The following is a 20,872-nucleotide window of genomic DNA, read 5'->3' as shown; positions in this document are numbered from 1 at the left end:
CCGCGCAGCATGGCCAAAAAACAAACAAAAACCATAGTCACAATTTGTTTTGAGTTTAAGCCCTGAGCAGGAGAATGTTTGAGAAGTTCTAAAAGCAATTTCACATGAACTATTTTAAGGGTCACAGTGTCTGGAGCTTAACTGACTTGTCCAATACATTTCAATTTCTTGTAGGTGCTGCTTATGCCCGTGCAGAGGAGAGTATCAGGAAGTTGGTGGAGCAATGTAAATTGCCATTTCTGCCCACCCCCATGGGAAAGGGTGTTATCCCTGACAACCATCCAAACTGTGTAGGTGCTGCCAGATCCAGGTACGTGGCGCTCCAGATTTTAAATACAATGGCTTGGCAGATTCCAGGCTAATTTAAATTGTTTTGTGACTTTAATGAATCTAGGAGAAGTTCTGAAAGAATCACATAATTTTAAGTACATCTGTTTCTTTTCAGACTTTTCAACACTTTAAATATGTTGTCCTCTATCTCCTGACTCTCATGGTTTCAGATGAGAAATCTGTAGTCATGAGAATCTCTGTCCGCCGATGTAGTTGTCTTTCTGTGGCTCCTTCCAGAATTTTTTTTTATCTTTGTTTCTCAGTTTGATTATGATGTGTCTGGACACGGTTTACTTTTAGTTTATCCTGTTTGGGTTTCTCTAATCTTCTTGAATCTGTACATTGATACCTTTCACCAAATTTGGAAAGTTTCTGGCCATTATTTCTTCAAATATTTTTTTCTACACCAATCTCTTTCTCCTTCTGGAGTAACACAAATATTAGGCATGTTGATATTCTCCCATAGGTCCCTGAATAACTGTTTAATTCTTTTTACTCCTTTTGTCTACTTTATATGTTCTATTTCTCTGCTGAGAACGTTTATCTTCCCATTTATTTCAAGAGTATTTTTGTTTACCTTATGGAACATAGTTATAATAGCTGATTTAAAGTATGTGTTTACTGATTCTAACATCTGGCTCATCAGTACAATTGGCATCTATTCATTATATTCTCTTTTGAAATTGGAATTTTTCTGGTTCTTTGTGTTTTGAGTAGTTTTGGATTGTATCCTAGAATTTTGAATACTGTGTTGTGAGATTCTAGGTCATACCAAAATCCTCTGTAGAATGCTGATTTTGTTTGTTTGTTTTAGCAAGCAGTTAGCTTGGTTAGATTCAGAGTGCAGGTTCTGACTCACTCACTGTGAGCATGGTTCCAGGGTCAGTTGATTTCCAAAGCCTTTGCTATGCTCCTTTGGATCTGTCCACACATGCCCAGCCCAGGGGTGAGCCCCAGCCCCAGTTCTGGATACAAACATGCTGGTTCATATCCAGAACTAGGGATTCCTTTTCTTTCTTAAGACATAGCCCACCCATTTCCCAGAGTCCCTTTTCCTGGCCCTTGCTGCTACCTTATCATACCACACAACAGGTGCTGCCTTTGAGGCAAAGTGGCAGGAAAAAAAAGAAAGATGAAAGATAAGGGGGATGCCACCATACTCTCCAGACCACAGGGGCCCCTTTTCCCAGTTCCTCTTGCCTGAAAAATGAAGTTTCTCTTGGGATTTTAGCTGCTTAGGACTTACCACAATGCCACTGTGCTGCCGTCAGAGCACAGCTGTGAGAGAGAAATAGAGAAAAAGAAAATTTTGGAGCTTTCCCCCCATGCTCTCAGACATGCACGGTCCCTTTTCCTGATCTTCTGGCCAAAAAGACACGGTTTCTCTCCAAGTTTTTGCTTTCCTTTAGTTCTGCAACTAGGACTGCTCTGAATCAAAGCGAAGAGATAAAAGAGGGGAAAACCTTAAAAACTCACCGCCTGCATGGGTCACTTCTTTGATCTCATCCCAGTCCACCTACTGTTGTTTACTTTTCAGAAGCCTCAGGTAGTTGCTTTTTATGCTTGGTTCAGAGTTTCCACTGTATCAGTGGGAGAGCTTGGCTGGAGTGGGATTACCCAGCCTTGGCTGGCACTGGAAGTCTCTTCTTAGATTTTTTTTTTCTAATTGACTTCACCTCATTCTTTTTACTGTTGTTTTTTTTTTTTTTGCCCTGCCACATGCGGCATCTTAGTCCCCAAGCAGGGATCAAACCCACACCCCCTGCAGTGGGAGCTTGGAGTCTTATCCACTGGACTGCCAGGGAAGCCCCTCTTCTTTTTAAATTTTTAAAACACACTTCCTGATAAACCATGTATTTTTTTCTTTTAATTTCTTTATTATGAAATATTATAAATATACAAATGAGAGAGTAATTCAATGAGCACTATGTAATCACCACTCAACTTTATCAAATATAATATTAAGTAATATGTTGTTGCTTTAAGGTTTTTTTTTTTAAGAAACAAAAAATTACAGATTTGTTTGTAGTCCCTGCATATCTTACCTGATCCCACTGCCTCCCTCCCTCTCCACAGTTTACCACTGTTCTACATTTGGTAATTTTCATGTTGTCATGCACACACTAAATTAATTTTGAGGGGTTTTTAAATGTCATGTTTGCTGTTCAATCTTTAATGTTGCTCATTTAATGCTATTTTAATAAGCTTATATGTTTACTTTTTTCATATTAGTATACATTGTACAGTAGCCAAATTAATTATTACACTGTTTTTTTCTTTTAATATACTTTAACTTGGGTTGAGCTGAAGTTTATCTTCATTCCTGTTGAATTTTAAGAAGATAATATTGATGACATTAATAATATAAAAAAGGTTGTAAGGGACTGTAAATAATTGTATCAACAATTTCAAGGGTTTTGGAGTATCTATAAGCAAATCTGTCCTTCCATTTTCAGTTTTTTTTTGTTTCTTTGTGGGTTTTTTTGTGGTACGCAGGCCTCTCACTGTTGTGGCCTCTCCCGTTGCAGAGCACAGTCTCCGGATGCACAGGCTCAGTGGCCATGGCTCACAGGCCCAGCCGCTCCGCAGCATGTAGGATCTTCCCGGACCGGGGCACGAACCCATGTCCCCTGCATTGGCAGGCGGACTCTCAACCACTGCCACCAGGGAAGCCCCCATTTTCAGTTTTTATCTGTTAATTAAATTGGGTCCCACAGGACCAAAACAGTATGAGGATAGCTTTTTTGACTATATAGTTGAAATAATAACTGAATTTCTGTGAAAAATAGCATAAGCCACTGCAGAAGATAAAAGCAAAAAAAAAAAAAACCAAAACAGATCCTCTCTGGGCAAAAGATAAGAAAAATGGGAAATAGCCAAGAAGTAGAAAAAAGAAAACCCACGGCAGTTATTATAATAAAAATTATCCTGGAAAAAGGCATGACATTTCAGTTGGATCAATAATAATGACAGTTGTATGCATCATTAGAGCCACATCTGAAACAAAATGATACAGTGTAAAAGCAAGCAAAGATGTATGAGGTAAACAAAAGGAAAGCAAGGGTTATTAATATCAGAGTAGATATCAAAGTAAATATCAAAAACTTGAAGTTATATTGACAAAAATACTAAGATATATAAAACTGTTAGAAATATACTTGGTGTAATATTTTTTTAAAGCAGTTGGGGAAAGTGAATCAATCATCATAAAAATACCTGCTTCAAGGAATCAATATGAAGTATATATTAAGATTCAAATAAAGATGTGCAACCCAGTACTGTTAATAACAAAGAAAAATATCCAGCATTTGAGAAGAGGTGAAATAAATTTGTGTTCAACAAAATGTGTAGCCTTTAAAATTTGTATTTAAGAAGAACTTAATGATAAAGGAAAACATTTATGATAAGCAAAAGCGCATGAGACATTTAGTGTATAAGCTCAACTATATAAAAATACACATGCATAGAAAAAAAGACTAGATGAAATTATGCCAGGATATTAATAATAGTTTATAAGTTGGTAGTATTATTGGGAAATTTTGGCTTTTTCTTTATACTTTTCTGCTTTTTCCAGATTATCTACAGTATACTTATATTAATTTTTCTAATGATAAAAAAGTAATAAATGTTATAGAGTATAGATAAAGTCTTATGGTAGTATTTTCTACTTATTTCATCTTTTGGATTACCATTTAAATAGAATGGCTTCATAAATTATTTCAGTTTGAAAGATCAAATTTACCGTATAAGCTGATTCTCAAGAACAGTGCAAGATCCAAATTATTTAGACTTTTCCAAATACTTTAGAATAATTCAAATAAGAATGTAGATATCCCTTTTGTTATATCAGATTTTTCTTTTTAATAGGGCTTTGCAATTTGCTGATGTAATTGTGTTATTTGGTGCCAGATTAAATTGGATTTTACATTTTGGATTGCCTCCAAGATATCAGCCGGATGTGAAGTTTATCCAGGTACTCAAAGAGGAGAGATTAATTGATTGATTGATTGATTTTTGGGTCTTCATTGCTGCACTTGGGCTTTCTCTAGTTGTGGTGAGCGGGGGCTACTCTTCATTGCGGTGCGCGGGCTACTCTTCATTGCGGTGCGCGGGCTTCTCATTGCAGTGGCTTCTCTTGTCGTGGAGCACAGGCTCTAGGCGCACAGGCTTCAGGAGTTGTTGTACGCAGGCTCAGTAGTTGTGGCTTGCAGGCTCTAGAGCTCAGGCTCATTAGTTGTGGCACATGGGCTTAGTTGCTCCTTGGCATGTGGGATCTTCCCGGACCAGGGCTCAAACCCACGTCCCCTGTATTGGCAGGCGGATTCTTAACCACTGTGCCACCAGGGAAGTCCTAAGAGGAGAGATTTAAAATCAGAGCTATGTGTAGTTTATTGTTCTCTCAGCCATTATCAGCTCCACTTTCTTCTCTTTTTACAAAAGTAGAATTTTATAAATTGTCTGGCATAATTACAGGTACCAAAGTAAGCTGCCTTTTCAAGCCTATGAAACATAATGTACCACTTTACTGCTAACCAGAAAACCTTTCAAAATCAAGTTTTCAATAGTTTGAAAAGCATAATTTGGCTCTTCTTCATAGTTCAAGTATATTTAAAGGTAGACAAAAGAGGTTCAAGTAGGAGGTAGATTAGAACAAAACATTCAGCATTGTTAGGGATCAAGTTATTCTTTTAGATTCCAAAACCGTCAAACACCCTTTGGATGGAAATATCTAAACAATGGTGCTAAAACTATGTGTTTGGAATAAGCTCTTGTATCTTTATGACCCCTCTTTATAAACCAGTTTCCTTACTGATGTGAAAGGTACTTCCCAGAAACCTGTTTGCCCTACACAGATTGTGTAAAGGTATTTTAATGGCCTCACTGCAATTGCTGTCTTCTCCCTGCTTACCTTTTACTTCCTAAGTCAACTTCTAATAGGGGCCATTGAAAACTAAAACCACAAACAAGCAAGACCTGGATTGTACTGGAGGATGCTGCCTCTTGATTACAGAATGAAGTGCATCCCCTTTGGGGTGCCTAAATTACTTTTCCTCAAGAAGCTGTTTTCACTTGCCCATGGCCATCCAGAAATGGAGCTTCTGAGTAAATAGGATGAAATCATGCCGTTCCCTGGGAGTGGGTCTCAAAATGTGGTTCCTGGACCAGCAGCATCAGCACCTCCTGGGAAACCTGTTAGAAATGTATATTTTTGGGCCCCACCCCAGACCTCTTGAGGTCAGAAACTCTGAGGTGGATTCTTGCAGTCTGTGGCTTAACAGGCCTACCGGGAGGTTCTGATATATGCTGAAATTTGAGAACTCCTGCTCTGAATAAGAATTCCAGGGTAATTAAGTAGAACCTTATTATTCAGTACATTCAAAACTGTAATTGATCAAGTCAAATGCATTCCTGTGAGTATAGTGGAACAATAGTAAAGTTCTACAGAGTAGATTTTTTTTTTAATTTTTATTTATTTTTGGCTGTGTTGGGTCTTCGTTGCTGCACACGGGCTTTCTCTGGTTGCGGCGAGCGGCGGCTACTCTTCGTTGCGGTGTGCGGGCTTCTCACTGCGGTGGCTTCTCACTGCAGAGCACGGGCTCTAGGCGCGCGGGCTTCAGTAGGTGTGGCACGCAGGCTCAGTAGTTGTGGCACGTGGGCTCAGTAGTTGTGGCTCACGGGCTCTAGAGCGCAGGATCAGTAGTTGTGCCCCACGGGCTTAGTTGCTCCTTGGCATGTGGGATCTTCCCAGACCAGGGCTCGAACCCACATCCCCCTGCATTGGCAGGTGGATTCTTAACCACTGCGCCACCAGGAAAGTCCCCGGAGTAGATTTTAAAATGAAAGAAGATAGTGAGGTTTCTTTGTTTTTAATGAACAATTACACAAGGTTTAATAAAATTTTAAATGTTCAAGCCTAACTGACACACAGCCATTTTACTTCTTGAAGTGATGATAGTGAGGTTTCTATACTAGCTATGATACTCATATAGTTCCGCGGATTTATACTTTTATCAAGGAACTTCTTGAATATCAAATCTTAATCCTATGCTTATGTGTAACACGCGCAGTCCATTTACTGTCTTAACTCTCAAAGATTTTTAAGAATAAACACAGTTTGTTCTTTAGCCTTGCCTCTTTTTTAGGTTGATATCTGTGCAGAAGAGTTGGGGAATAATGTAAGACCTGCGGTGACCTTGCTAGGAGACATAAATGCTGTCACTAAACAGGTGAGAGATTTTGCCTGGGTTTTAGTTTATGTGGCTTGGTCTTTAGGGAAGTCAGTTCTTGAAAATGTTTAAATCTTGATTCACTTGGTGACAGGTCTATTAATATCTATTTTAAGTAAAATTTATGATGTAAAGCTATTCTTAAATATAACTATGGAACTTGGTAAATTCAACTCCTTATGTATAGATAATTTGTATGTGGGTAAGTTAAGCATTTTTGAAAGGTGATCGAAAATTTAAAGGCATTCAGTTGGCAAACTGATTTCAGCTGTCTGAAAGATTATAATACAGCTTCCAGAGGAACTGAACTTGCAGCCAAGAAATGGCTTTATGTACTGGAAAAAATCTAACTTAGTATTTCTTTAGGCAATAAAGAGATTTTTACTCTTCAAACTGTAATCAGTGACTTATCCAGATTCTTATTATTTGTATATAATTTATACATTTCACTGTGACAGATAAAATATAGGCACATTTGTTACATGACTTTGGATACAAATTGGTATCATTATCATGATTATACAAAATTAGGATGTAATCCCCAACATTAAAACACTCTGGAGCATTTGGTATCTGTATCATGGGAATCCCTAGGTATTGGGGCTATGAGTCTTCTTGCAGGGGTTCTTTGGCAGGGTGATTTTCCTTCTGTTGTCAGAGGCAGAGGAAGGCTTACAAGCCCCCTTGGCTGTGAAGTATGGAGGGGGTTACAGTTCTGCTTTGTCTTGTGGGATCCCAATTTCTGGTAGAAGTCGTCACTGAACCAAGCAGAAGCTTTCCGTGGTACCTATTTATCTTCTATCAGTTGTTTACTGCCCAGAGGAAAAACAGAGTATGAGTGATGTGAAAGGTAGGATACTGTAGCTGTGTTGTCTTTTTTAGAAGAGATTTTTATGCTAATATGATTTATTTTCAAAAAGGAAAGAAAAAGTTTCTGCTTTTTAGCTTTTAGAACAATTTGATAAAACACCATGGCAGTATCCTCCTGAGAGCAAGTGGTGGAAAATTCTGAGAGAAAAAATGAAGAGCAATGAAGCTTTATCCAAGGTAATATGGGACCCACTGAAACTCAAGAATACTTCAGGGCCATGGTTCAGTTAGTTCTGTCATAGCATGACATTTGCATTCCTAAAATCATAACATGTAAGATACACACACATTCATATATGTATTACAATAAATATGGCACCTGAAGTTTCTTGTGGAAGTGGGCATTGGGAAGGTTATAGCTCGTGAGTTACCGTGAAGCCGTGGAAAGAGGGGATCTGACATTGGACAGAGAGTCGTAAGAGCCAATGTGGATGGATGTGGCTCCTTGTCCTCAGTTTGACCTTGGCACCAAATCACAAGAGATCTTTTGGAACTTTAAATCCTGGGGCGTGTTGGGGCATGTTTGTCCTGTAAGATATAAGTCCACCAAGGCATGCATTTATAATAGATGTTTCATCAAAACTGAAAATTTGATCTAATGTATAGCCACCTTTTTCGTTTTTTTTTAATTTCCACTTTATTGAGGTATAATTTTTTTAATTAATTAATTTATTTATTTTTGGCCACATTGGGTCTTTGTTGCTGTGCGTGGGGTTTCTCTAGTTGCGGTGAGTGGGGGCTACTCTTCGTTGTGGTGCACGGGCTTCTCATTGTGGTGGCTTCTCTTTGTTGCGGAGCAAGGCTCTAGGTGCTTGGGCTTCAGTAGTTGTGGCATGTGGGCTCAGTAGTTGTGGCTCATGGACTCTAGAGCGCAGGCTCAGTAGTTGTGATGCACGGTCTTAGTTGCTCTGCGACATGTGGGATCTTCCCGGACCAGGGCTCAGAGCCGTGTTACCTGCATTGGCAGGCAGATTCTTAAGCACTGAGCCACCAGGGAAGTCCCTGTGGAGGTGTAATTGACGTATAAAATTGTAAGATATTTAAAGGTACATCATGGTGCATTGATAAACACACTGTGAAAGAGTTCGCCCCATCTAGTTAATTAACACATCCATCCCCTCACATTTATTTCATTTCATTTCATTTCATTTTATGTTAGTGAGACCATTTGTAACTTTCTTTTTCAATTAACTTTTGTATCACTGCTGGAAATTCTTTTGCAACTTCCTTATCTGCACTCATGGCTCTGCCTGATAGCTGAAGGCTTTGAAATTTATAGTAATGTATGAAACTACCAAACCATCCACTGTTAGCACTAAAATGAGCCACTTCTGCAGGATTTGGCAATTTTTGTTTAAAGTCTTTGTATATGGATAGTGGTTTCTCTTTGTGAGAAAGTTGTTCCTGATTTTTTTTTAACATCTTTATTGGAGTATAATTGCTTTACAGTGGTGTGTTAGTTTCTTCTTTATAACAAAGTGAATCAATTATACATATACATATATCTCCGTATCTCTTCCCTCTTGTGTCTCCCTCCCTCCAGCCCTCCCTATCTCACCCCTCTAGGTGGTCACAAAGCACCGAGCTGATCTCCCCGTGCTATGCGGCTGCTTCCCACTAGCAATCTACTTTACGTTTGGTAGTGTATATATGTCCATGCCACTCTCTCACTTTGTCCCAGCTTAACCTTCCCCCTCCCATATCCTCAAGTCCATTCTCTAGTAGGTTTGTGTCTTTATTCCCATCTTGCCCCTAGGTTCTTCATGACCATTTTTTTTTCCTTTTTTAGATTCCATGTATATGTGTTAGCATATGGCATTTGTCTTTCTCTTTCTGACTTACTTCACTCTCTATGACAGACTCTAGGTCCAACCACCTCACTACAAATAACTCAATTTCGTTTCTTTTTATGGCTGAGTAATATTCCATTGTATATATGGGCCACATCTTCTTTATCCCTTCATCTGTTGATGGACACTTAGGTTACTTCCACGTCATGGCTATTGTAAATAGAGCTGCAATGAACATTGTGGTACATGACTCTTTTTGAATTATGGTTTTCTCAGGGTATATGCCCAGTAGTGGGATTACTGGGTTGTATGGTAGTTCTATTTTTAGTTTTTTAAGGAACCTCCATACTGTTCTCCATGGTGGCTGTATCAATTTACATTCCCACCGAAAGTGCAAGAGGGTTCCCTTTTCTCCACACCCTCTCCAGCATTTATTGTTTGTAGATTTTTGGATGGTGGCTATTCTGACCGGTGTGAGATGATATCTCACTGTAGTTTTGATTTACATTTCTCTAATAATTCATGATGTTGAGCATTCTTTCATGTGTTTGTTGGCAATCTGTATATCTTCTTTGGAGAAATGTCTGTTTAGGTCTTCTGCCCATTTTTGGATTGGGTTGATTTTTTTTCATATTGAGCTGCATGAGCTGCTTGTAAATTTTGGAGATTAATCCTTTGTCAGTTGCTTCATATGCAAATATTTTCTCCCATTCTGAAGGTTGTCTTTTCATTCTTGTTTATGGTTTCCTTTGCTGTGCAAAACCTTTTAAGTTTCATTAGGTCCCATTTGTTTATTTTTGCTTTTATTTCCGTTTCTCTAGCAGGTGGGTCAAAAAGGATCTTGCTGTGATTTATGTCATAGAGTGTTCTGCTTATGTTTTCCTCTAAGAGTTTGATAGTGTCTGGCATTACATTTCAGTCTTTAATCCATTTTGAGCTTATTTTTGTGTATGGTGTTAGGGAGTGTTCTAATTTCATTCTTTTACATGTAGCTGTCCAATTTTCCCAGCACCACTTATTGAAGAGGCTGTCTTTTCTCCACTGTACATTCCTGCCTCCTTTATCAAAGACAAGGTGACCATATGTGTGTGGGTTTATCTCTGGGCTTTCTATCCTGTTCCATTGATCTATATTTCTGTTTTTGTGCCAGTACCATACTGTCTTGATTACTGTAGCTTTGTAGTATAGTCTGAAGTCAGGGAGCCTGATTCCTCCAGCTCCGTTTTTCATTCTCAAGATTGCTTTGGCTATTCGAGGTATTTTGTGTTTCCATACAAATTGTGAAATTTTTTGTTCTAGTTCTGTGAAAAATGCCAGTGGTAGTTTGATAGGGATTGCATTGAATCTGTAGTTTGCTTTGGGTAATATAGTCATTTTCACAATGTTGATTCTTCCAATCCAAGAACGTGGTATATCTCTCCATCTCTTTGTATCATCTTTAATTTATTTTATCAGTGTCTTATGATTTTCTGCTTACAGGTCTTTTGTCTCCTTAGGTAGGTTTATTCCTAGATATTTTATTCTTTTTGTTGCAGTGGTAAATGGGAGTGTTTTCTTAATTTCACTTTCAGATTTTTCATCATTAGTGTATAGGAATGCCAGAGATTTCTGTGCATTAATTTTGTATCCTGCTACTTTACCAAATTCATTGATTAGCTGTAGTAGTTTTCTGGTAGCATCTGTAGGATTCTCTATGTATAGTATCATGTCATCTGCAAACAGTGACAGCTTTACGTCTTCTTTTCCTATTTGGATTCCTTTTGTTTCTTTTTCTTCTCTGATTGCTGTGGCTAAAACTTCCAAAACTATGTTGAATAATAGTGGTGAGAGTGGGCAACCTTGTCTTTTTCCTGATCTTAGTGGAAATGCTTTCAGTTTTTCACCATTGAGGACGGTGTTGGCTGTGGGTTTGTCATATATGGCCTTTATTATGTTGAGGAAAGTTCCCTCTATGCCTGCTTTCTGAAGGGTTTTTATCATAAATGGGCATTGAATTTTGTCACAAGCTTTTTCTGCATCTATTGAGATGATCATATGTTTTTTCTCCTTCAATTTGTTAATATGGTGTATCACATTGATTGATTTGCATATATTGAAGATTCCTGGGATAAACCCCACTTGATCATGGTGTATGATCCTTTTAATGTGCTGTTGGATTCTGTTTGCTAGTATTTTGTTGAGGATTTTGCATCTATGTTCATCAGTGATATTGGCCTGCAGTTTTCTTTATTTGTGAAGTCTTTGTCTGGTTTTGATATCAAGGTGATGGTGGCCTCGTAGAATGAGTTTGAGAGTGTTCCTCCCTCTGCTATATTTGGAAGAGTTTGAGAAGAATAGGTGTTAGCTCTTCTCTAAATGTTTGATAGAATTCGCCTGTGAAGCCATCTGGTCCTGGGCTTTTGTTTGTTGGAAGATTTTTAATCACAGTTTCAATTTCAGTGCTTGTGATTGGTCTGCTCATATTTTCTATTTCTTCCTGGTTCAGTCTCCACAGGTTGTGCATTTCTAAGAATTTGTCCATTTCTTGCAGTTTGTCCATTTTATTGGCATAGAGTTGCTTGTAGTAATCTCTCATGATCCTTTGTATTTCTGCAGTGTCAGTTGTTTCTTCTCCTTTTTCATTTCTAATTCTGTTGATTTGAGTCTTCTCCCTTTTTTTCTTCATGAGTCTGGCTAATGGCTTATCAATTTTGTTTATCTTCTCAAAGAACCAACTTTTATTTTTATTGATCTTTGCTATCATTTCCTTTATTTCTTTTTTCTTTGATTTCTGATCTGATCTTTATGATTTCTTTCCTTCTGCTAACTTTGGGGTTATTTGTTCTTCTGTCTCTAATTGCTTTAGGTGTAAGGTTAGGTTGTTTATTTGAGATGTTTCTTGTTTCTTGAGGTAAGATTGTATTGCTATAAACTTCCCTCTTAAAACTGCTTTTGCTGCATCCCGTAGGTTTTGTGTGGTTGTGTTTTCATTGTCATTTGTCCCTAGGTATTTTTTTAATTTTCTCTCTGATTTTTTCAATGATCTCTTGGTTATTTAGTAGTATATTGTTTACCCTCCATGTGTTTGTATTTTTTACAGATGTTTTCCTGGAATTGATATCTAGTCTCATAACGTTGTCAAAAAAGATACTTGATACGATTTCAGTTTTCTTAAATTTACCAAGCTTGATTTGTGACCCAAGATATGATCTATCCTGGAGAATATTCCATGAGCACTTGAGAAGAAAGTGTATTCTGTTGTTTTTGGGTGGAATGTCCTATAAATATCAATTAAGTCCATCGTATTTAATGTATCATTTAAAGCTTGTGTTTCCTTATTTATTTTCATTTTGGATGATCTGTCCATTAGTGAAAGTGGGGTGTTTATGTCCACTACTATTATTGTGTTACTGTCGATTTCCCCTATTATGGCTGTTAGCATTTGCCTTGTGTATTGAGGTGCTCCTATGTTGGTTGCATAAATATTTACAATTGTTATATCTTCTTCTTGGGTAGATCCCTTCATCATTATGTAGTGTCCTTCTTTGTCTCTTGTAATAGTCTTTATTTTAAAGTCTATTTTGTCTGATATGAGAATTGCTCCTCCAGCTTTCTTTTGATCTCCATTTGCATGGAATATCTTTTTCCATCCCCTCACTTTCAGTCTGTATGTGTCCCTAGGTCTGTTGTAGACAGCATATATACAGGTCTTGTTTTTGTATCCATTCAGCCAGTCTATTTCTTTTGGTTGGATCATTTAATCCATTTACACTTAAGGTAATTATCGATATGTATGTTCCTATTCCCATTTTCTTAATTGTTTTGGGTTTGTTATTGTAGGTCATTTTCTTCTCTTGTGTTTCCTGCCGAGAGAAGTTCCTTTAGCATTTGTTGTAAGGCTGGTTTGGTGGTGCTGAATTCTCTTAGCTTTTGCTTCTCTGTAAAGGTTTTAGTTTTTCCATCAAATCTGAATGAGATCCTTGCTGGGTAATCTTGGTTGTGGGTTTTTCTCCTTCATCACTTTAAATATGTCCTGCCACTCCCTTCTGGCTTGCAGAGTTTCTGCTGAAAGATCAGCTATTAACCTTATGGGGATTCCCTTGTGTGTTATTTGTTGTTTTTCCCTTGCTGCTTTTAATATTTTTTCTTTGTATTTAGTTTTTGATAGTTTGATTAATATGTGTCTTGGCATGTTTCTCCTTGGATTTATGGGACTCTCTGTGCTTCCTGGACTTGATTAACTATTTCCTTTCCCATATTAGGGAAGTTTTCAACTATAATCTCTTCAAATATTTTGTCAGTCCTTTTCTTTTTCTCTTCTTCTTCTGGAACCCCTATAATTCGAATATTGGTGCGTTTAATGTTGTCCCAGAGGTCTCTGAGACTGTCCTCAATTCTTTTCATTCTTTTTTCTTTATCCTGCTCTGCAGTAGTTATTTCCACTATTTTATCTTCCAGGTCACTTATCCGTTCTTCTGCCTCAGTTATTCTGCTATTGATCCCTTCTAGAGAATTTTTAATTTCATTTATTGTGTTGTTCATCACTGTTGTTTGCTCTTTAGTTCTTCTAGGTCCTTGTTAAACGTTTCTTGTATCTTCTTCATTCTATTTCCAAGATTTTGGATCATCTTTACTATCATTACTCTGAATTATTTTTCAGGTAGACTGCCTATTTCCTCTTCATTTGTTAGGTCTGGTGGGTTTTTATCTTGCTCCTTCATCTGCTGTGAGTTTCTCTGTCTTCTCATTTTGCTTAACTTACTGTGTTTGGGGTCTCCTTTTCACAGGCTGTATGTTCGTAGTTCCTGTTGTTTTTGGTGTCTGTCCCCAGTGGCTAAGGTTGTTTCAGTGGGTTGTGTAGGCTTCCTGGTGGAGGGGACTAGTGCCTGTGTTCTGGTGGATGAGGCTGGATCTTGTCTTTCTGGTGGGCAGGTCCACATCTGGTGGAGTGTTTTGGGGTGTCTGTGGCCTTATTATGATTTTAGGCAGCCTCTCTACTAATGGATGGGGTTGTGTTCCTGTCTTGCAGTTGTTTGGCATAGGGTGTCCAGTACTGTAGCTTGCTAGTCATTGAGTGGAACTGGGTGCTGGTGTTGAGATGGAGATCTCAGGGAGATTTTTGCCGTTTGATATTATGTGGACCTGGGAAGTCTCTTGTGGACCAGTGTCCTGAGGTTGGCTCTCCCACCTCAGAGGCACAGCCTTGATGCCTGGCTGGAGCACCAAGAGCCTGTCATCCACACACCTCAGAATAAAAGGGAGGAAAAAAAAGAAAGAAGAAGATAAAATAAAATAAAGTAAAATTATTAAAATAATAATTATTTTAAAAAAATTTTTAAGTAATAAAAAAAAGAGAGAAAGAAGAGAGCAATGAAACCAAAAAACAAATGCACCAATGATAACAAGTGCTAAAAACGATGCTAAAAAAAAAAAGAAAACGGACAGAACCCTAGGACAAATGGTAAAAGCAAAGGTATACAGACAAAATCACACACAGAAGCATACACATACACACTCACGAAAAGAGAAAAAGGGAAAAAAATATATCATTGCTCCCAAAGTCCATCTCCTCAATTTGGGATGATTCGTTATCTTTTCAGGTATTCCACAGATGCAGGGTACATCAAGTTGCTTGTAGAGATTTGATCTGTGGCTCCTGAGGCTGCCTGTAGAGATTTCCCTTTCTCTTCTTTGTTCGCACAGCTCCTGGGGTTCAGCTTTGGATTTGGACCCACCTCTGCGTGCAGGTCGCCTGAGGGCATCTGTTCTTCACTCAGGCAGGATGGGGTTAAAGGAGCCGCTGATTCGGGGGCTCTGGCTCACTCAGGCCAGGGGGAGGGAGGGACACGGAGTGCGGGGCGAGCCTGCGGCGGCAGAGGCCGGCGTGACGTTGCACCAGCCTGAGGTGCGCCGTGCATTCTCCCGGGGAAGTTGTCCCTGGATCCCGGGATCCTGGCAGTGGCGGGCTGCACAGGCTCCCCGGAAGGGGGTGTGTGGATAGTGACCTGTGCTCGCACACAGGCTTCTTGGTGGCGGCAGCAGCAGCCTTAGCGTCTCATGCCCGGCTCTGGGGTCCGCGCTTTTAGCCGCGGCTCGCGCCTGTCTCTGTCGCTCTTAATTTAATTTAATTTAAGCAGCGCTCTTAATCCCCTCTCCTCACGCACCAGGAAACAAAGAGGCAAGAAAAAGTCTCTTGCCTCTTTGGCAGCTCCAGACATTTTCCTGGACTCCCTCCCAGCTAGCTGTGGCGCACTAGCCCCCTTCAGGCTGTGTTCATGCAGCCAACCCCAGTCCTCTCCCTGTGATCCGACCGAAGCCCGAGCCTCAGCTCCCAGCCCTGCCCGTCCCAGCGGGTGAGCAGACAAGCCTCTCCGGCTGGTGAGTGCTGGCCGGCACCGATCCTCTGTGCGGGAATTGCCTCCGCACCCCTGTTGCTGTGCTGTCCTCCGTGGCTCCGAAGCTTCCCCCTCTGCCACCTGCAGTCTCCGCCCACGAAGGGGCTTCCTAGTGTGTGGAAACCTTTCCTCCTTCACAGCTGCCTCCCCGAGGTTCAGGTTCCATCCCCATTCTTTTGTCTCTGTTTTTTCTTTTTTCTTTTGTCCTACCCAGGTACGTGGGGAGATTCTTGCCTTTTGGGAGGTCTGAGGTCTTCTGCCATCGTTCAGTAGGTGTTCTGTAGGGGTTGATCCACATGTAGATGTATTTCTGATGTATTTGTGGGGAGGAAGGTGATCTCCACGTCTTACTCTTCTGCCGTCTTGAAGTTCCTCTCCAGCTGTTCTGATTTTTTTTTTTTTTTTTTTTTGCTGTTTTGTGTATTCCTCTGTATCTTGGTTCAGCTGGGTGTAGTTTTCTGTGTTCATGTAGTGTTTCTAACTGATGGAATCATGCATAAGCAAATACGAAATTCCAGCTATATTCATATTGTTCCCTAATATATCAGTCGTCTTGGAATAAATTTGCATTTTCCAAACAAGTAGAGTTGTCTCTATATGATTCTTTCTTTTTTGGAAGTTTAATCAATGACTTTCTCCTATCAGGAGCCAGTCTCTGTTCTCTTTCCTGAATGGTATAGTGATTAATTCCTTCTTTTCCGTAGGAATCACCTTAGTTTAAGATGGAAGGATCTTGCCTCTCTTCTCTGGTGCATGAGTATAGGAGGGTCCCTCATCCATCTTGGGTATAATCTCCAGCAGACCAAAGTAGTACAGGTGAAGAGGCAGTGGGGCTTTGCTGCTGAAGCTCTAAAAGGCATTTGGCTAGACAAGGACAGTAACCTTTCTGTTTCCCCTCCATTTAGAGACCCTCCAGAATAGTGGGTGAAGCATATCCCCTTTCCAGTATATGTGGGGAAAGATTAGATTTTCTAAAACCCCGACTTCACTTTTAATTTTAAATGTAGGGTCATATTTTAGATGAAAATATTCTAGAATAAAATTTTCACTTTTTCTAAGGCAGTGTTTCCCTGAAAGTGCTCAAATAAGACTGTTTAGTTTTGCTTAACCTAGTGTCTTCAGCTATCTTTACTATAGGACGTCTTAGTCTTTAATATGCTAGTGTGCGTTGTGGATCTCCAGGAAGAGGGATATTTCCTGCCTTATTTGATTGTGTCCCAAATTGGGACTGGGACCCGTTTTTCTTAGCCTGTCCCCTAGGACTGTTGACAGATCAATTAGCTTCTCAGAGTCATCATCTAGTGGCCATTTGGGAATTTCATAGCCTTTGGCTGTTGCAAGTAAGTTTGAAAGTAGCTTATTGATGCTGTTTATTTTCACTGTATATTAATTTAATTTGATTCTATTTCCCTCTGATATTTCAGGAATTAGCTTTCAAAAAATCCCTGCCTATGAATTATTACACAGTATTCTACCACATTCAAGAACAACTGCCCAGAGACTGTTTTGTGGTGAGCGAAGGAGCAAATACTATGGATATTGGGCGCACTGTGCTTCAAAACTACCTTCCTCGTCACAGGTAAAGGCAATTATAATGAATTGGAACGTGTTAAATTAGAAACTACAAAAAGCAGATTGAGAAAACATTTGAAAATTATACACAGCCAGTGTAAGGACATACTTCATAAAAGTATTCGTAGGTAACGTTTTGTAGTGTTTCTATGCTTGGTATGTCCGAGATCATGTGGTAATTTGTATACGCGGTGTTCGGAGGATATATTCACAGTCTTCCAAGAAATCATGAGCGATTTCTCCTGTTCATTTGCTTATCCTTAACAAATTAGTTCCTCACAGTCTAAAAACTTAATATTAAGGCGAATGTTTTATTGTTCTTTATTTTTCCATGAGCCATGTAAAAATGACTAGATTTTGTGCCAACTCCACCATCTGTGATATGCCCCAGAGGGTTTCATTGTAGCTCTGTTCCCCAACAGGCTTGATGCTGGTACTTTTGGAACAATGGGAGTCGGTTTGGGTTTTGCCATTGCATCTGCTCTAGTGGCTAAAGATAGAAACCCAGGGCAGCAGGTCATCTGTGTGGAAGGAGACAGTGCATTTGGATTTTCTGGCATGGAAGTGGAAACCATCTGCAGGTAAAACAGCATCTTGAGTCAGCATTTCTTTCTCCAAAATATGAAAAATTATACCCAAGACCCACTTGCCTAACAAATAGTTACCAAGCGTTCACCATGTGCCAGGTGCCCCGTGCACAGCACTGTGCTGTGTCCTGAGAATACTAGTATAAATACCGTGGGGTCTGTCTCATCCAGGACAGCATGTTCATGATCTCTCTACCATATGCCCCAAACCTGCAAAACTGGGGAGTAGTTTTTAGGTCACTGAAAAAAAAGTTCTGGTCTGATAAAAGCTTGTTTTCTGCAGGGAGATAGCAGAGCTTGGTGGTTAAAAGAACGGCCTCTGGGTCAGTTGGCCTGGATTTAAATACTGGCTTGACCACATCAGACCCAGGTGACTAGGGTTAAGTCTCTTAACCAAACCTAAGTCTCCTCTAAAGTAGGAATAGGAGTCGTACTAGTTCCTACCTTATAGGACAGTTGTGAGGAACAAGTGCTTCAGAGGGAATTAAGTATGGAAGGTGTCATTCTCATTAACTCCCAGATCTGTGAAAACCAAGGGTCAGAAAAGCTCAGTCATTTGCCTGAGGTCCGTAGCTGCATAGTGGTGGGACCAGGTCTGCCAACCACTAACCTTGCATTCTTTCTACTGCTCCATGATGTTTCTGTTAATAATTTGATAGTCTTTATTAGGATAGCAAATGCTTAATTTTTGGTCTTACCATAATATTACAAAAAAGCTTATAGAAAACTATCCATTTTCAAGTTAAAATTTCAATCCAATGAAAAGAAATTGCTTCAGAATGAAAAATGATTTCCTTTATATTTTGCTCTCAATTTTAGGTACAACTTGCCAATCATACTTTTGGTGGTGAATAATAATGGAATTTACCAAGGTTTTGATACAGATACTTGGAAGGAAATGTTAAAATTTGGAGATGCTACTACAGTGTAAGTAACCCAGAACAGTGTATATTTATGTTTTCTCATCTATTTTAATCTCTCTTTAAAAAGTCTGCTATACTGGAAACCTGCTTCTGTGGTGTCAGTATTGCTTGTTTTCATGGTCAGCTGCTCTAAAGGACAGGAACCCTGTGTGCATGGTTCCTTTTTGCACAACCATCCTTGACTGGCACTTCAATGAATAGTTTATGATCAGGGAGCCACTGAAGGCTCAGGTGAATGAGTTTCATGTCTAAGCCTTGTTAATGAAAAGGCTTATTGCAAATGCTGCCAGTCCTACTATTCCTACTACACCATGTAGGAATATAGATGCTTACATATTGTTTATGATATAGAGGTCTTCCTTCCTTTTACCACTTAGCTAAATCTTGGTCATTTGATGACAGAGCCAAACTGAGACAGTTTTGTGGCTGGCTGTGTGATGAGGAAGTTGTGAATCTGTTAGTCAGCCCCAGGGGAGAGGCTGTGGGTATGTTTGCTATGCCTCGCTGACTCTGTTTGTTGTTTTGTTGTTATTTGCTGTTTTGTAGTAACCATTCCTTTTCTTCTCTTTTTTTTTGGAGGGGGGATTCATAATAGTTGATGGTGTAGCCTTCACTGCCCAGTATAGTAGCCACTAGCCACATGTGGCTGTTTAAGTTAAAAATTCACTTCCTCTTTTTACTAGTCACATTTCAAGTGCTCACTGCAACAGGTCACTAGTAACTACTATGCTGGGCAGCACAGATATAAAAATTTCCATCATCACAGAAAGTTCTGTTGCACATTGCTATACATACAATAAAAAGTGTATGGAAAGTTTAATATACTGGCATCTCAGTTTACGTAAAAGCATGCCTTCATCTTAGATGAAATTTTTCCACAAATTATTTTAGAGAATTTTTTCTATTGACTTGTGACCTTCTTTTTCAGGGCCCCTCCAATGTGTCTTCTGCCACACTCACATTACGAGCATGTCATGATTGCATTTGGAGGCAAAGGGTATTTTGTACAAACACCAGAAGAACTCCAGAAATCCCTGAGGCAGAGCCTGGCAGACACAACTAAACCCTCTCTTATCAACATCATGATTGAGCCGCAAGCCATGCGGAAAGCCCAGGTAAAGATGATTGCTAAGCAGAAAGCAGAAATGCATCTCCCCTCCCACCCCCAAAAGTATCTACCAAATAGAACACCCTGTCATTTACTGAGTTCTGTCTAAACTGTTTCTGAGCTTGTCACTTTCATTTGTTTGTTCAATGAATATTTGTTGAGGTATGTGTTAGTTGTGCTGTGTCAGGTGCTAAGAATAGCATAGTGAGCAAACCAGGCTCGGACCTCACTTCATGGAGTTTACTGTCCAGAAGGAGAGTGCAGTCCAGTCACCTCTCAACTGAATGTATCACAATAGAGTGAGGCAATTCCTCTGAATTAAAGAAACCCAGTTCTGAATGAACATAAAACAAAGGAACCCAGGAGGTGTGTGGAGAAAGGGAACCCTCCTACACTGTTGATGGGAATGTAAATTTCCGTACTGTGGAAAACAGTATGGCGGTTCCTCAAAAAACTAAAAACAGATTTGCCACATGATCTAGCAGTCCTGCTGCTGGGCATATATCTGGAAAAAAACATAATTTGGAAAGATACACACACCTCATTTTTCACTGCAGCACTATTTACAGCAGCCAAGACATGGAATCAACCTAAATGTCCAATGACAGATGAAGATGTAGTATGTATATATATATATACATATACATACAGTGGAATACTACTCAGCCATAAAAAAGGATGAAATAATGCCATTTGCAGCAACATGGATGGACCTAGATAGTATCATACTAAGTGAAGTAAGAAAGTGAAAGACAAATACCATATGATATCACTTGTATGTGGAATCTAAAATATGACAAATGAACTTATCTATGAAACAGAAACAGACAGATATAGAGAACAGACTTATGGTTGCCAAGGTGGAGAGGGAGTGGGGGAGGGATGGATTGGGAGTTTAGGATTAGCAGGTGCAAACTATTATATATAAAATGGGTAAACAATAAGGTCCTACTGTATAACACAGGAAACTATATTCAAAATTCTATTATAAACCATAATGGAAAAGAATATGAAAAAGAATGTGTGTGTGTATACACACACACACACACATATATAACTGAATCACTTTGCTGTATAGCAGAAATTAACAC

The 20,872-nt window shown here is 39.3% G+C and overlaps 1 protein-coding gene across 2 annotated transcripts in view; it reads left to right on the top strand.

Moving 5' to 3' along the window:
• Positions 1-20,872, top strand: part of HACL1 (2-hydroxyacyl-CoA lyase 1) — a 46,231-nt gene that overhangs the window by 13,446 nt on the left and 11,913 nt on the right. For both annotated transcript variants that reach the window (XM_029213619.1, XM_029213620.1), the window contains exons 9-16: positions 175-310; positions 4,198-4,303; positions 6,474-6,557; positions 7,503-7,604; positions 17,016-17,170; positions 17,586-17,744; positions 18,570-18,677; positions 19,602-19,788. In XM_029213619.1, the coding sequence (XP_029069452.1) occupies positions 175-310; positions 4,198-4,303; positions 6,474-6,557; positions 7,503-7,604; positions 17,016-17,170; positions 17,586-17,744; positions 18,570-18,677; positions 19,602-19,788 (1,037 nt within the window). The remainder of the gene's footprint in view (positions 1-174; positions 311-4,197; positions 4,304-6,473; positions 6,558-7,502; positions 7,605-17,015; positions 17,171-17,585; positions 17,745-18,569; positions 18,678-19,601; positions 19,789-20,872) is intronic.

Source organism: Monodon monoceros, unplaced genomic scaffold, assembly GCF_005190385.1.
Source record: "Monodon monoceros isolate NGI ecotype Baffin Bay Population unplaced genomic scaffold, NGI_Narwhal_1 Super_Scaffold_11, whole genome shotgun sequence".
NCBI classification, from domain to species: domain Eukaryota; kingdom Metazoa; phylum Chordata; class Mammalia; order Artiodactyla; family Monodontidae; genus Monodon; species Monodon monoceros.
The sequence above is the reverse complement of the archived record's forward strand: the minus strand, read 5'-3'. Positions and strand labels throughout refer to the sequence as shown.